This window comes from Dermochelys coriacea, chromosome 7, assembly GCF_009764565.3.
Source record: "Dermochelys coriacea isolate rDerCor1 chromosome 7, rDerCor1.pri.v4, whole genome shotgun sequence".
Classification (NCBI taxonomy): domain Eukaryota; kingdom Metazoa; phylum Chordata; order Testudines; family Dermochelyidae; genus Dermochelys; species Dermochelys coriacea.
The window spans coordinates 14678778-14694603 of NC_050074.1; the positions used below are offsets into that span (position 1 = coordinate 14678778).

A 15826-nucleotide genomic window follows, 5' to 3' on the forward strand; every position below is an offset into this window, starting at 1 on the left:
TGAATAGGGCACGTGACCAGCTGTGGGGCCCCTCAGACTCGCCCGGGGGCACTTTTGCATGGGGATTTGTTTCACCCACAACAGGGATCCTCCCCCAGGGGCCGGCAGGGGGCGCAGGGCCCCGCACCTCCCCCAGGGGCCGGCAGGGGGCGCAGGGCCCCGCACCTCTCCCCAGGGGCCGGCAGGGGGCGCAGGTCCCCGCACCTCCCCCCAGGGGCCGGCAGGGGGCGCAGGGCCCCGCACCTCCCCCAGGGGCCGGCAGGGGACGCAGGGCCCCGCACCTCCCCCAGGGGCCGGCAGGGGACGCAGGGCCCCGCAGCCCGCACCTCCCCCAGGGGCCGGCAGGGGGCGCAGGGCCCCGCACCTCCCCCAGGGGCCGGCAGGGGGCGCAGGGCCCCGCACCTCCCCGAGGGGCCGGCAGGGGGCGCAGGTCCCCACACCTCCCCCCAGGGGCCGGCAGGGGGCGCAGGGCCCCGCACCTCCCCGAGGGGCCGGCAGGGGGCGCAGGGCCCCGCAGCCCGCACCTCCCCCAGGGGCCGGCAGGGGACGCAGGGCCCCGCACCTCCCCCCAGGGGCCGGCAGGGGGCGCTGGGCCCCGCACCTCCCCCAGGGGCCGGCAGGGGGCGCAGGGCCCCGCACCTCCCCCAGGGGCCGGCAGGGGGCGCAGGGCCCCGCACCTCTCCCAGGGGCCTGCAGGGGGCGCAGGGCCCCGCACCTCCCCCAGGGGCCGGCAGGGGGCGCAGGGCCCCGCACCTCTCCCAGGGGCCGGCAGGGGGCGCAGGGCCCCGCACCTCCCCCAGGGGCCGGCAGGGGACGCAGGGCCCCGCACCTCCCCCAGGGGCCGGCAGGGGGCGCAGGGCCCCGCACCTCCCCCAGGGGCCGGCAGGAGGCGCAGGGCCCCGCACCTCCCCCAGGGGCCGGCAGGGGGCGCAGGTCCCCGCACCTCCCCCCAGGCGCCGGCAGGGGGCGCAGGGCCCCGCACCTCCCCCAGGGGCCGGCAGGGGGCGCAGGGCCCCGCACCTCCCCCCAGGGGCCGGCAGGGGGCGCAGGGCCCCGCACCTCCCCGAGGGGCCGGCAGGGGGCGCAGGGCCCCGCAGCCCGCACCTCCCCCAGGGGCCGGCAGGGGACGCAGGGCCCCGCACCTCCCCCCAGGGGCCGGCAGGGGGCGCTGGGCCCCGCACCTCCCCCAGGGGCCGGCAGGGGGCGCAGGGCCCCGCACCTCCCCCAGGGGCCGGCAGGGGGCGCAGGGCCCCGCACCTCTCCCAGGGGCCTGCAGGGGGCGCAGGGCCCCGCACCTCCCCCAGGGGCCGGCAGGGGGCGCAGGGCCCCGCACCTCTCCCAGGGGCCGGCAGGGGGCGCAGGGCCCCGCACCTCCCCCAGGGGCCGGCAGGGGACGCAGGGCCCCGCACCTCCCCCAGGGGCCGGCAGGGGGCGCAGGGCCCCGCACCTCCCCCAGGGGCCGGCAGGAGGCGCAGGGCCCCGCACCTCCCCCCAGGGGCCGGCAGGGGGCGCAGGGCCCCGCACCTCCCCCCAGGGGCCGGCAGGGGGCGCAGGGCCTGCCATCCTCCCGCCTCGCGACTGGCTGCTCCCCGCTCACGCGCCTTTCCCGGAAGAGGCGGCCTTGGCTGGGAGCTCGGCACGGAGGCCGCAGGCTGGGTAGGGCCGCCCCCGCCCCCGCGATCCGAGCGCTCGCCGTGTTGGGGCCGCTCCCTTCAGGCCGGACCCCGCGGCGCCTGCCCCGGGCCCAACGACACCCCCCCACCTTGCGGCGGGCACCGGGCAGGGGCGGGGCGATGGGCCCCGCGGGGGGGGGGGCGGGCAGCGGCTGCCCGGGCTCCTGCCGCGCCTCGGCCTGGGGAGGCAGATCCCGGCGCCGTTTGCACCGGGCCGAGCCTTTCGCTCGCTGCTGCCCCGCTGCAGGGCCGGCCCCGCGCGGGGGTCGCAGACCCGAGCTGGGGCAGCCAGTGCGGCCTGTGGGCAGCCGGCCCCCTCGGAGTCCTGCCTGGGGCGGGCCGGGCCGGGCCGGGGGGCTGCGCCGGGGTGGGGGGGGGTCCGGAACGCCGGGCTCAGGGGGGTCTTGGGGTGCAAGGAGAGCGCCCGCCCGCACTGCGCGCCGGGCCGGAGTCCGGAGTCGCTCTGGGTGTGTGTATGTGTGTGGACGCTCTAGTTCTGGAAACACCCTTTGGTTGAGCTAACCCGGAGCGAGGTTCGTCTGGCCTGAGCGTCACTGAGTTTCCCATTGGTAAAACAAAGGGGGTGATGCTTCCTGATCTCCCCCTGAGCAGACATGCCTTGAAGCTCTGGAGGTGCTCCGGCGCTGTGGCGATTGAGGGGCGTATTCATGTCAAGATCAGTCCTTTGCCCCTTCCCACCTTGTGGAGAAGCTGCAGAGAAAGGGAACTTGGCTTTTCCCCCCCTCGGCTATGGACTCCGTCCCAACTTACACTGGGTCCGTTCCTTCTCTTTAGATGTGGTGCCAGCTGTTCCTGCAGCGCTGCAGGGCGGGTCTCCACCTCTTCCCCCTCACCCAGAGAGGGGTCCGGGTCCAGGGACGGCACTTGGTCACCATGAAGCTGGAGTCTCCGGAATTCCAGTCTCTCTTCACCCCAGGGCTGAAGAGTGTGGCAGGTGAGAGATGCTTATGCTTCCAAAAAGAACAGGAGGACTTGTGGCACCGTAGAGACTAACACATTTATTTGAGCATAAGCTTTCGTGAGCTACAGCTCACTTCATCCGATGAAGTGAGCTGTAGCTCACGAAAGCTTATGCTCAAATAAATGTGTTAGTCTCTAAGGTGCCACAAGTCCTCCTGTTCTTTTTGCGAATATAGACTAACACAGTTGCTACTCTGAAACCAGCTTATACTTCCATCCTCAGAGGTGACTTCTGGTCAAGCAAACCCCTGGCAGTGGAGTTCAGAAAAGTGACCAGATTATAGTAGCTCAGACCACTGTTAGCACTGATTGGAATTTGAAGGGGTCCAGGCTGCCACTCAATTGATGAAGCTAATAGAGGGAAGTTTACTTCAACTTTGTGTTGGCACAGCATGCATTGATTAATGGTTAGAGAAATATATATTGGAACAAATTTGAGTGTGGACACAAGTGCATTTCTCACCAGTGAAAGGATATCTCCATCAGATGTACACATGGCCTTTATCTAGGCCTGTATGTAGGAGGGGCTAGGTAGTGGTGCAGGCTAGAACATGTATGCTTTTGTTTAACTGTAAAATTCAATTCTTCCTGCAAACGTGATTTTGTGTAAATGTTTCCATATTCATTGACTCTTACTCCACTTATGAACTGAGAAAATAAAATGTGAAACCGTATCATCCAATGTGCAGATATTGTTCTCTGAGTCAAGTTGTCTTGCAGAACCACAAGAGTGTGAGTACCAACCTCAGGGCACACTGTCAAAACGCAGGGCACAAGCCCCAAATTGGTTGTGAGTTCTATTGTTGGATTTATCATGAAATGACCAGTAATTCTTCCACTCTCTTCAACACTGTGGAAGCCTTAACTGGAGTATTGCGTCCAGTTCTGGGCACCACACTTGGAAGTTGGGAAAAGGAGTGGACATATTTGGGAGAGTCCAGAAGAGAGCAACTAAAATGATTAAAGGTCTAGAAAACATGACCTGTAAGGAAAGATAGAAAAATCTGGGTTTGTTCAGTCTGGAGAAAAGAAGACTGAGGGGGGACGTACCAGTCTTCAAGTGCATAAAAGGTTGTAATAAAGAGGAGAGTGATAAATGGGCTTAAATTGTAGCAAGGGAGAATTAGTTAGACATTAGAAAAAACTTGCTAATTGTCAGGGTAGTTAAGCACTGGAACAAATTATCTAGGGAGGTTGCGGGATCTCTGTCATGGGAGGTTTTTAAGAAAAAGTTAGACACCTGTCAGAAATGATCTAGATAATACTTAGTCCTGCCTCAGTGCAGGGGACTGGATTAGATGATCTCTTGAGCTTCCTTCCAGTCCTGTGTTTCTATGATTCACATTTCAGATACGCCCAGTTTGCAAGTAAAAAAAAAAAAATGTATTTTTTTCACGTGTCGTCTGCGCAAACCCTGGTGCTCTTGCAGTCAAGCTGGATTCTTTTATTTTGCTCATAGGTATCTGCCAAATTGCACCTTGGCAACCCCTCTGTCTTCAGATTATAGGTAACACCTGTGCAAAGTTACCTCAGGCTGATAGTGTCACAAAATCTGAAGTTTATGGGGCCGCAGGCATGAAGTTACATTTCACTCAGAGAACCTCTGTTACTGGTGGTGATTTATGAAATGGAGAGAAGTAGGAGTCCAGGTTGAGTTTCAGAGTAGCAGCCGTGTTAGTCTGTATTCGCAAAAAGAAAAGGAGTACTTGTGGCACCTTAGAGACTAACAAATTTATTTGAGCATAAGCTTTCGTGAGCTACAGCTCACTTCATCAGATGCATTCAGTGGAAAAGTTTCATTCAGGGTGAGTTTGTAGGTGATGGCATTTAGAAAACAAATCTTTTCACTTCCAAAGTGAGCAAATTTGAAATGCAAATCAGTGAGACAGTGTATATGGAGTCCCACTGTGACATTTTTAGAGATTCATTTCCTGAGGGTAGAACTGCATTCTAAACTCAGAGATCCTGTTAGCTATTAAAGATACGATGGTACATATATTGAATTTGGATTTGCAGTAGTGTCTTAGACAAAATCTCAGTGACTTTGTGTGCCATTTGTTTGCTGTCCCTTCCAAAAGTTGGGTTGTTTTGTGTAATGTGTGAAGTGTTTGGGATCTTTCAGGATAGTACTATATAAGTTTCAAATATTATTAAATCACTTTGTAAAATGAATGAATGAATACATTAAAGTGGCTTCATATAACATTTTATTCTAACTTTTTAAGGGGACACTTCCAAGAAAAAAAGAACATTTTAATATGGCTGATACTAAAATGCCGAAAATTTTTTGAACATTATTGAAACTGAAAGTTTTAAACAGCTGTTTTTTCCCATGTACAGTAACTCATCGCTTAACGTTGTACATTCCTGAAAAATGCGACTTTAAGCGAAATGATGTTAAGCGAATCCATTTTCTCCATAAGAATTAATGTAAATAGGGGGAGTTAGGTTCCAGGGAAATTTTTTTTCACTAGACAAAAGGCTAATATATATATATGTATATGTGTATATATATATATATACTCACACATAAGCAGTATATGTTTTAAACAAACAATTTAATACTGCACGCAGCAATGATGATTGTGAAGCTTGGTTGAGGTGATGAAGTCAGAGGGTGGAATATTTCCCAGGGAATGCCTTACTGCTAAATGATGAACTAGCACTCAGCTGAGCCCTCAAGGGTTAATTCATTGTTATTAATGTAGCCTCACACTCTACAAGGCAGCACAAATGGGGGGTGGGGAGACAGCATGAGAGACAGAGACCCTGTGTGTGTGTGTGTGTGTGTGTGTGTGTGTGTGTGTGTGAGAGAGAGATGTGCATTGCCCCTTTAAGTACACTGACCTCACTCTAAGTACATTGTCTTTTTAAGTAGATCAGCAAGTTGAGACAACAGCTGCTGCTAGCAAGCTCCCCCCATCCTGAGCCCTGTCATGTCACATCCCCCCTTGCTCCCCGCCATGGAGATGGGGTAAGCGGGGGGCAGGAGCAGGGGGGAGGGAGACACCCTGACATTAGCCCCCCCCGCCCTCCCCTTCCACAGCAATCAGGAGGCTCCCGGGAGCAGCTCCCAGGCAGAGGGCAGGAGCAGCACACGGCCGTGGAGGGAGGGACACCTGAACTTCTGGCAATTGGTAGCCTGCTGGGTGGCTGCAGCATAGGGCACTTAGGGGAGCGGGGAGCTGCATGGGGGGCTGCTGGTCTGCCCTGGTTCCAAGCCCCCACCAGCTAGTTCCCAACGGGCTACTCTTCCTGCAAGCAGTGGACAAAGCAGACAGCTGCCAAACAACTTGATAAGGGAGCATTGTGCAACTTTAAACGTGCATGTTCTCTAATTGATCAGCAACAAAACAGTGTTAACCAGGATAACTTTAAGTGAGGAGTTACTGTATGTTGTTTCCTTGTTTGCATTTCATTTAGCTAGGACAGTATAATTGGCACATTGGTCAAAGCCATTTCAGTCAGTTTTTAGTCTATTTGACTTTTTGGTTCTCATGTGCGGGTATTGTTAAGGATTTCAACACTACAAGGGAATGTTTATCCTCAAAACTCTTTTAATTGAAATAATAAATGAAAACGTTTTTATTCACAGTAGGTTTATAAACAATGAAAAAATCAACAATTTTGTTCCTAAATTAGTATGTATTCTTGTTTCTTCTGTCTTCATTTTACAATGAAGAGATCTAAAAAAAACCCTGCCTCACTTTAGCAAACTTGGACATTTTGAACACATTTTTATGTATAATATGCTCTTTGTGTGTGTCTCTTTTCTTTTTAGTTGAAAACAAATCTCACTTCTTGAGTCTGACTTTCTTTTAAACTTGGGGTGGAACAACTGATTTTGGCACCACTGAATAAATATGGTATTGCAGTTACACCTCTGACCTTGAATTGCGATGTATCACATTTTGAGGTTACTGCATCAGTAAATCTGTCAAGAAAACATGGGAGATTGGGAAAACTGCACTGTAATACTACTTACATAAATTTTAATGTGTCATTTGCTGGAGTGTGGTAGTAATGTACTGACCATGCCTCTCAACTTTAAAGAGGGTGTCTTTTGAAACATTACTTCAAAAAATATTTTCAATTCTAGTAAAATTAACATATTGCCTGAAAGAAAATAAATATTTGGTTTCTAACTGACAAATCTTGCAGATACTTTTATTTCAGTGTATTGCAAGGCTTGCAGGAACCACTTTTCTAAATTAATTGAAGAGTTGCCCCCTTTTTGGTAAAATATTAAGACCGTAGGGAGATCTGTACTTTGCCGTATATTCTTTTTACCAATTTCAAATATGACAGTCGTTTGTATAAATTCCAAAGAAGACAGTGCTCCTCATAATTTGTCAAGAAGCTGCTGAAGGCATCAGATTAACTTTTTTAGTTCTTCAAGATCATAGAGACATTTCTGTGTCCAGTGACAACAGAAGTCACTACTGAACCATTACTAGCAGTAATCTTTAAACCAGTGATACTGACTGAGTCTCGCAAGTCAGAAGTGGCTCTTTAATGTGTCTCCTGCAGCTCTCATTTTGCTGTGAGACAATGAATTCATACTACTGTAGCTCTTTTGGGTAATGTTGATTGCTAATTTGGGTTCTGAACCACTGAGATCTGAGTATCGCTGCTTTAAACTGTTGTTCGCATGTTTTAATTTCACTTGGACCCAATGGTAGAAGTGTGCATGTTCAGGCCTTTGCACAATGATTCTTGTTTAGGTCCTCTTGTGGTGCTATTCAAACTTTATAGCAAGTATAACCTTATGCAAATTTCAGTAAGCTAAATATTTATTTGTTGAATGCACAAGGCCTATATTGTCTGTCTTTGTCTTTTATGCAAAACAAGCCTCTGTTAACGTGATGTTCTGGGCTAGATTTTTCAAATGTGTGCATGCAATGTCATGAATGCAAACATATTGGCATCCATACATGGCCAGTTAGGCAATCAGCTGGCTTGGTTGTATGTGCACATGACTAGTGGTTTTGGGGGTTTTTTTTTGTTTGTTTTTTATATGCAATCCTGGTATTTGTGTGTATTTAACATTTGCAACATCTTTGAAAATCTGCCCCAATATGCATGAGCCTAATCTACAGCTGGTTAAAGATGGATATTACATTTTTAAAAGAAAATATTCTTACCATGATTTTTTCCCCTCCCAGAGTTATTTGAAAAGGAAAAGTATGAATTAAGAATAGCTGGAGGTGCTGTCAGAGATTTATTAAATGGAATGAAACCACAAGATGTGGACTTTGCCACCATTGCTACACCTACTCAGATGAAGGAAATGTTCCAGTCTGCTGGTGTTCGTATGATCAATAACAAAGGAGAAAAACATGGAACCATTACTGCCAGGGTAATCACAAGCTAAGTTTATGAATCATGTAGGCTCTTAGTAGTTAGAAAAAATCTGTTAGATAGTCCATCCCCATATAAAAGCAGGATATATTTTCCCCAATACAGGGCTTATCCAATAGTAAACTGATACTATGCTTGATCTTAGCCAAAGTATCATTGCGATTATTTCCTCCAAGATTTGTATAATTATTTGGCTTCCGTTTTCTGAACAAAAATATAGCACCCCAAGTAGCATGAGAAAATTAAAAATGAAACCTTACCTAATGGCAATGAACGTATTCTGATTTTTCTGTTCATTGTACGTTTGTATAGAAACTATATGCACAAAGAAAGTTTAACTCTTGTACATTGATTCCTTTTCCCTATTGTGTTTGAAGATAAAACAACAATATTGTGTGAATTGCAGCTCCACGAACAGAACTTTGAAATTACCACACTTAGAATTGATGTTGTCACTGATGGACGACATGCAGAGGTGGAATTCACAACTGACTGGGAAAAAGATGCTGAAAGAAGAGATCTTACAATCAACTCTATGTTTTTAGGTAACTTCTTCCAAAAATAAAATACAGTTTCTGTCTTCATGTTGAAGGCAATGTTTCATCTAGGCCTTTGCCCAAAGCCAGAATTTGCCTCCATAGCTAAATTGAGGGCTGCACAAATGGGGAAGGTCTGACAGATCAGAGGATATCTTGGCTTTCGTGTCTTCTGACGTGAACGTTTTCTTCATAGAATCATAGGACAGGAAGGGACCTTGAGGTCATCTAGTCCAGTCCCCTGCACTCATGGTAGGACTCAGTATTATCTAGACCATTCCTGACAGGTGTTTGTCTAACCTGCTCTTAAAAATCTCCAATGATGGAGATTCCACAACCTCCTTGTGCAATTTATTCCAGTGCTTAACCACCCTGACAGTTAGGAAGTTTTTCCTAAAGTCCAACCTTAACCTCTCTTGCTGCAATTTAATCATTTACCCAGTAATAGAGTATTGGGTTAAAACTAAGTGTATAATCTCTGCAGCTTTAAATCAACTAAATTATAGACTGCTTTTACATTTACTTAAGTACACCTTTTAAAAACATTTTTTCTTTACTAGGTTTAGATGGCACGCTTTTTGATTATTTCAGGGGTTACGAAGACTTAAAAAACAAGAAAGTAAGATTTGTAGGACATGCAAGCCAGAGAATACAAGAGGATTATTTACGAATACTGAGATATTTCAGGTAATATTTTGCTTTTCTAAATAAAGAAATGAATTACATTATAGTTATTTTCAAACAAAATCTTCACAAGAGTGTTATATTCCACAGCCAGTTGGATAAATGGAAGCTTAGTGTGTCATGAAAAACACACAAGCCAAACTCATATAGTGCCTTGTCCTCAGTAAGATGCTGAAAATAAGGACTCAAATGTAATTTTGGTAATGATTTTCCTTCTGCAGTGATAAATAGGGTGATGGGTCTTACCACACTTGTTTCTGCAACCTCATGTCCCAGTTATTAACAAAACATGGAGATGGAGAAACAAGACTAAGTCAGCTTTAGAACTGTGGAGTTAATTGATAACATGAAGCTCAATTTACTGGTTACTCTGACCCTCAATGGATCTAACGTTACCATGCCTAGAAATTTTCAGTGATCAATCAGCTTTTTTTTTGTGATCGCCTCTGAGTCTGGACATCTGCTACCAAGTTCACTACAGTGGCTGGGAAGGTTAGTGGGTGTGTAATATGATTCTTCTGTTGAGGAATGGGGAGTGTTGCCATCTGTTACAGGGGAAGTAAGAATAGAGCCAACATAGCATTACGCTCTCAGGAATGGTTTATGAATGACACGTTATCTGAGAACACGCAGAGAGAAAAGGAAAGAGGCATTCTGAAGTCACAAAAATTGGATAATCATTACAAGTTTTAGAAACTGCTTGGTTCATTGGGAGTAGGTCATAGCAGTCAACAGCCAGCTTTTCAAAGGTATTTATTTAGCCATGTAAAGATGCAAACAGGCACCTAGTGGAATTTCAAAAGTGCCTAAACAGATTAGGTGCCTGACTCTTGTTAGGTACCTAATCTGTTTAGGTGCTTTTGAAAAACCCACTAGACACCTAAATATCTTTGAAAATCTGACCCTAAGAGACTTCAGTTCTGTCCCAAGATCTGCCACCAACTTTCTGTAAGACCTTTTGAAACTGCACCTCAGTTTCATCTGTAGAATGAAGTGATGATGCCTTTGAAAGGATGGTGTGCTTTGACATCTGTGGATATATAAAGCACTCTAGAAGTTCTAATTATGTAAGTTCAGTTGTACTTTAATACTCCATGAATACTTTAAGATTAGGACAGTTAATATTGCCCTGAGGTAATTTTCTTAAGAGAAGTAATAAGATTTAGAATTCTTATTTTGTAGGTTTTATGGAAGAGTAGCAGAAAAGCCTGGTGACCATGAACCTAATACTCTGGAAGCAATTAAGAAAAATGCCAAAGGTTTGGCTGGAATATCAGGAGAGAGGATTTGGGTGGAACTGAAAAAAATTCTCGTTGGAAACCACATAAATCATTTGGTTCGGCTTATGTATGAGCTTGATGTTGCCCATTATATAGGTAAAGTACGAGGGTTACGTAAGAACTGTATAACACAAATAACTGCAGATCAGCATATTAAGATGGCAGTAGTCTCCATAGTCATTTGTGTTATTGTGCAGTACTTGATTAGAGCATTTCTTCTCCTGATTTGCTAGTTCTTTTGTAACACTATTTCATGATGCTTTTTGTGTGTTCCCCCTCAGGATTACCTGTTAATGGGAGTTTAGAGGAATTTGACAAAGTCAGTAAAAATGTTCAGAATCTGTTTCCAAAACCAATGACCGTTCTAACATCACTGTTCAAGGTGCAGGATGATGTCATAAAACTCGATCTGAGGCTGAAAATCTCAAAAGAAGAGAAAAACCTTGGCCTTTTTATAGTGAAGCATAGAAGAGACTTAATCAAAGCTACAGATAATCCAGAACCACTTAAACCATACCAAGACTTCATTATAGATGTAAGTGCATTTCACATCACTGTCTGTTTTATTTCTTATATTAAACTCAAAGCTCTCACTTAAGACAGACAGGAAAAGAGGCAGCATCGTCCAACGCAGAGGACCCTGGACAGGGTATCAGGACTCTTGCGTTCTATTCCCAGACATTTTACTGACCTGCTTTGTAATTTTGGGTTAGTTACTTCACCTCTATACACCAAAGTTTCCCCACCTGTAATATAGGGATCATGATACTTTCCTTCCTTTCAAAAGTACTTTGAGGTTTGTGGATGAAAAGTGCTATACAGAGTTAACTATAGTTTACTCATGGGGGAATTCTGTATCTAAAAATTCTGCACATAATATTTTAAAATTCTGCATATTTTATTTGTCAAAATAACACCATTACAATTACACCAGTTTCAGTTATTTTGGTAATTTGTTTCAAAATACCTGTCAGCAAGTATGACAGTAATAATACAGCCAAAAAAATAATAATTCAGGAAATGTTTTTTGATAAAAAGATTCCTTACTAGACAAATTAATACAGAACTTTGAGTAATTCATTTAAACTACAATTCAGAAACATATTTCTCATACCCCTCAGAAGCCGTGCAACGGCTTGGGGGAGTCAGGGCAACGGAGGAGCTGAAGGAGAGGGAAGGAGCCTGGGAGTGAACCTAGAGGGTTGTTGCGTGTGGGTGGGAGAAGTATGGAACTGAGGTGGGGAGGTTTGGGGGTCAGAGGAGGGGTTGTCAGGAAGTTAATTACTATAATAAATCTATCACTTGCAACATAAAACACCAAGGTTTGATATTTTGAGGCCCCCTTCAAAGCTGCCATTCGCATGGGCACCTGTATCACACTTTGATACCTAAAAAAGCCAAAATTTTCAAATTTGATGGTTTGTGTTAGGCTCCTAAAATCCATATGTATGCACCTTCTTAGAAGTAATATCATTTTTAGCAGTGCTGAGCTGCCCCAACTCCGTAAGGTGGCAGCTTTTGCATGGGTCTATCGGTCTAATTTTAAGGCAGCTAGGTTTGAAATGTTGGAGTTAAACATCTGAAACAAAAGTTTGAGTCAGTGCTACACAATTCCTTGTAAACATATCTGGGGAATGGTTTGTTAGTTTGGCTCTGGCTGTCCCAGCTGATCTCTTCTGCTGTATTAACACAGAAGAAAAAAGGTTGATCTCAAGGGACCATAACCATAAAGAGCTTTATAGATCAAATTCTACCATTTGAATTGTGCATAAAATGAACTGGAAGCTAGTGTAGTCTCTGAAACACAGGTATAATATGTTCCTTATGAGAAGTACTATTAAGTAGGCAGCCAGTCCCATTCTGCACCAGCTGAAGCTTGAATAATTTTCAAATGTAGCCCCATGTTGAGTACACTCAGTACTCTAAGCTGGAGGTGAGCAAGGCATGGATTACTCTGGTAATAACCTCTTTGCCAATTATAATACCAGAAATAATGGCCACTACTGCTACTACTATCTGGGTTTCCAGAAGCCTCCAAGGATCTGCCAAAATCCCCGAGTTGCAAACCTAAGTAATAAAAGACAGGCTCACTCACTTGGGATGAAAAATATCTTCCGATTTTGTTCCACCTTCCCCAAAATGCTAAATCCAACTACTTATCTGAGTCAGTCTGGTAGCTACAGTGGCTCTCTTGCAAGTGCCAATCTTGGTTAGATGTTAGGGAAACCTAATCAACTGCACAGTCAAAATGGAGATGTTATGTATATATTAACTTGCCCATTCGGGCCTTACAGGCTGTCAAGAGTGCCAGTTGTGGTGTGTGTTTGTGATGTTGAGGAGGAACAACATCAGCTGATCTGAGACTAAGCTGTTTTCTGACACTTAATAGTTGTTGTGTGTTTTTGTTTTTAAGTCTAGGGAACCTGATATGAACTCCAGGATCTGTGAGCTTCTAAAATACCAAGGAGAGGAGCATCTTCTAAAGGAAATGCAAGAGTGGTCTGTCCCTTCTTTTCCTGTCAGTGGCCATGATTTAAGAAAAATGGGAATTTCTTCTGGAAAGGAAATTGGAACAATGTTACAGCAGTTAAGGGATCAGTGGAAGAAGAGTGGTTACCAAATGGATAAAGAAGAACTCTTAAGTTGTGTAAAGAAGGTGTAAAATGTACGAGTAGTAGGGTTTGATGATGATTTAGTAATACACATAATTGTATTTACCTTGTTACAGGAAGAATCAAAATATTTGTAAATATAATGCTACTACCAGCCAATATTGCATTTGAGTTCAAGACTTTTAGGCGCAGAATTGTTTCATGTTCAAAATTCATACTATGCTTTGAATGCAGGAGTTCAGCTCTGCAGTAACATGGGGCTTTATTTCTGCCAATCTGACTGAAAACTCTACCTCTGTTTATGTTTAAATGGTACATAAAGAATACCTGGGGGGTTTTTATCTCCAGTGTTCCTAATGGCAAGTAGAGGTGACATAAGGATTTTTGATATTCTGATTTAGCTACAGACAAGGTGGATGACTTCTGTGCTCCAGATAAAAACCTCTTTAATGCATTATTTTTGCCTGGGGGAGTCTAATGCTCCTAGACTAATGAGATCTAAATATTTTTTTATAGTCAAAGCTGAGTATCAGCTTGAAAGGTTCACTTCAGCAGTTCCCAAACAAATGATATCTTATCATGTGAAACAACCCTGTTTTCCTAAAGGTTTTAGTTTTTATCTTAATTCCAAAATCAACTTTAGATTAAACGGATGACTAGTCTAAATCGATACCATAAATATCTACTTGGGTATAAGTACTTTTTATGTCTTATGATTTTTCAACCATTTGTTTCTCATTTTACAAGTATACAAATTTTTGGAGTCCCTCTGTCTTTTTTCTTAAAGTATATTTTAATTTTTATACATGAAATGAGGAATATTAAAGTGTAACATGTAACCACTGAAAACTAAAGAAGATCCAGAGCAGCTAGTCCAGATTTCTCCTCCTAGTGTCAGGTAATCACATTTTGTCATAGTAAAAGAGAACCACTTCCTATTCTCCTTACTGACTAGAAGTAATTCCCTTCTTACCTTTCCCTACAGTCACAGATATCAAAGGGAGTAAAAGGGTTAGGGTGTGTTTGCTTGAAGGCAAAGTGAACCTGAATCATGTACAGGGGTGTATATGTAAAAAAATGTCTAGCATTTGAGGGGATAAGAAACTAATTGTAAAAATATATTTACTACCATAATCCCCCCCACACCTCTCAAAATAACTGACTTAGGGTCTAGTTCCTGCTACCCTTACTTATGTTTAGTGTCATTCAATGAATAGTTGAATTTAAATTAGTGGGATTAGTTCAGGAAAAAAGACAATGACTCTAACATTAGATAGTAGTAAAATCAGAGCAGTTTTACAGCAGGACGTGTATTTGTGTGCTTTCATGTAGCTAATTACGGGGCGGGTTGGAATTCCAGTTACTTACACAGTCAAGGCATGATATATTGTTCTGTAGATATTTAGGGCCAATGATCAGAAACTGAGGAGAAAACATAAATCCTTGAGTACTGTATTTTCATACTAATAAGAGCATGGTTGTATTTTGTTAGTCTGTTGATATTCTTGTCACAGCATTCTACCTTTTACAATTTGTTAAAGTATTTTTTTTTTAATTTTGCCTGGGAAAACAGGATACAATTTAGCACTGAAGTAGATTCTTCCTTCTAAGGAACTTATAACACTTTACAAACTTAAAATTAATCCTTAAAGCAGCCCCTTGAGGTAGCAACTCAATGCGGCAGCTTTGAAAATTCTCTTTTCAGGGTGAAACTCTGAGGGCGGGTTTGGCATCTTTGACTTTTCCATCCTTAAACTTCACACTGTCAGCAGATGGAGAAGCAAGTTGCTTTGAAAGTAGTGTGATTAAATACAATCACTCTGTTTTTATTGCAACCTGATTAGCATCTCAGATCAAATAGCCCAATTAAAATTCTTCTTAAATTCATGGTCCCTACCTCAGGTTCATTGAATACTCAACATTACTGTTTCACAGAATTTGGAAGAAATTAAAAGATGTGAGACATCAATTTTCATATCTGTAAATGACTAACATTTTAAACAAACTGTATTCTATTAAATTCTAAAAAACATTAAAAGCTGCTGTTAATAGCTCTTTTCTAATTCAGTATGAAATTTAATTTTTTCAATTTCATAATTAAGCAACAAAGCTGTTGCAGAGATGATGATCAAATTTACTTTAAGTAGTGCATTCTATAATAGTGGCTTAATTAAGTTATATATTATTGTATTCATAATTTGTATTAATTTGTAAAGTTCCATATAAGTTGCATTAAATTGGGTTTGGTGGGCTGTAGGACATCCCTGTTTCTAAATACTGTGCCCCTTTCTCTGAGGTGGCTGCCAGCATGATGGTTGAATGGATTATTTCTCGTGTTTCTGTAAAGTTGGAGTAACTAAGCAAATTCAGGCCTGGTCTATGCTACATGGTTAGCGTGACAAACGGCCTTGTGTCAATCTAGTTGAGGCAGTGTCTTCACTTACATTTGGCTCCTACCGACGTAAGTGCCTCTCTAAGCCTATTGTAACACCACCTCTCTGAGCAGCCTAGAGTCAGTCTATCTAATTTGGTCAACACGCTGTCAGTGTACACACTGTTAATTATGTTGACTGTTACTGGCCTTCAGAAGCCATCCCACAATTCCCCACTCTGATGATACAAGTGCTCCTGGTGAGGGGACACACTGCTTTCATAAGGAGCCAAGTGTGCATACACACAAGCAATTTAATAACTGCAGG

The 15826-nt window shown here is 44.8% G+C and overlaps 1 protein-coding gene across 4 annotated transcripts; it reads left to right on the forward strand.

The window, feature by feature from the left end:
- The first annotated feature begins 1523 nt into the window (after nt 1–1523).
- TRNT1 (tRNA nucleotidyl transferase 1) lies at nt 1524–15182 on the forward strand. 4 transcript variants are annotated; one of them, XM_038411101.2, is made up of 8 exons: nt 1524–1656; nt 2469–2628; nt 7820–8013; nt 8422–8560; nt 9112–9238; nt 10418–10611; nt 10797–11050; nt 12929–15182. In XM_038411101.2, the coding sequence occupies exons 2-8, from the start codon at nt 2469–2471 to the stop codon at nt 13175–13177; spliced, it is 1317 nt and encodes a 438-aa protein (XP_038267029.1). In that variant the 5' UTR covers nt 1524–1656; the 3' UTR covers nt 13178–15182. The 4 variants fall into 4 exon arrangements, with proteins under 4 accessions (XP_038267029.1, XP_038267030.1, XP_043374683.1 ...); XM_038411102.2 differs by lacking the exon at nt 1524–1656 and adding an exon at nt 2183–2206; XM_043518748.1 differs by lacking the exon at nt 1524–1656 and adding an exon at nt 5533–5628 and having other exon boundaries at nt 2492–2628.
- Nucleotides 15183–15826: the final 644 nt, after the last annotated feature.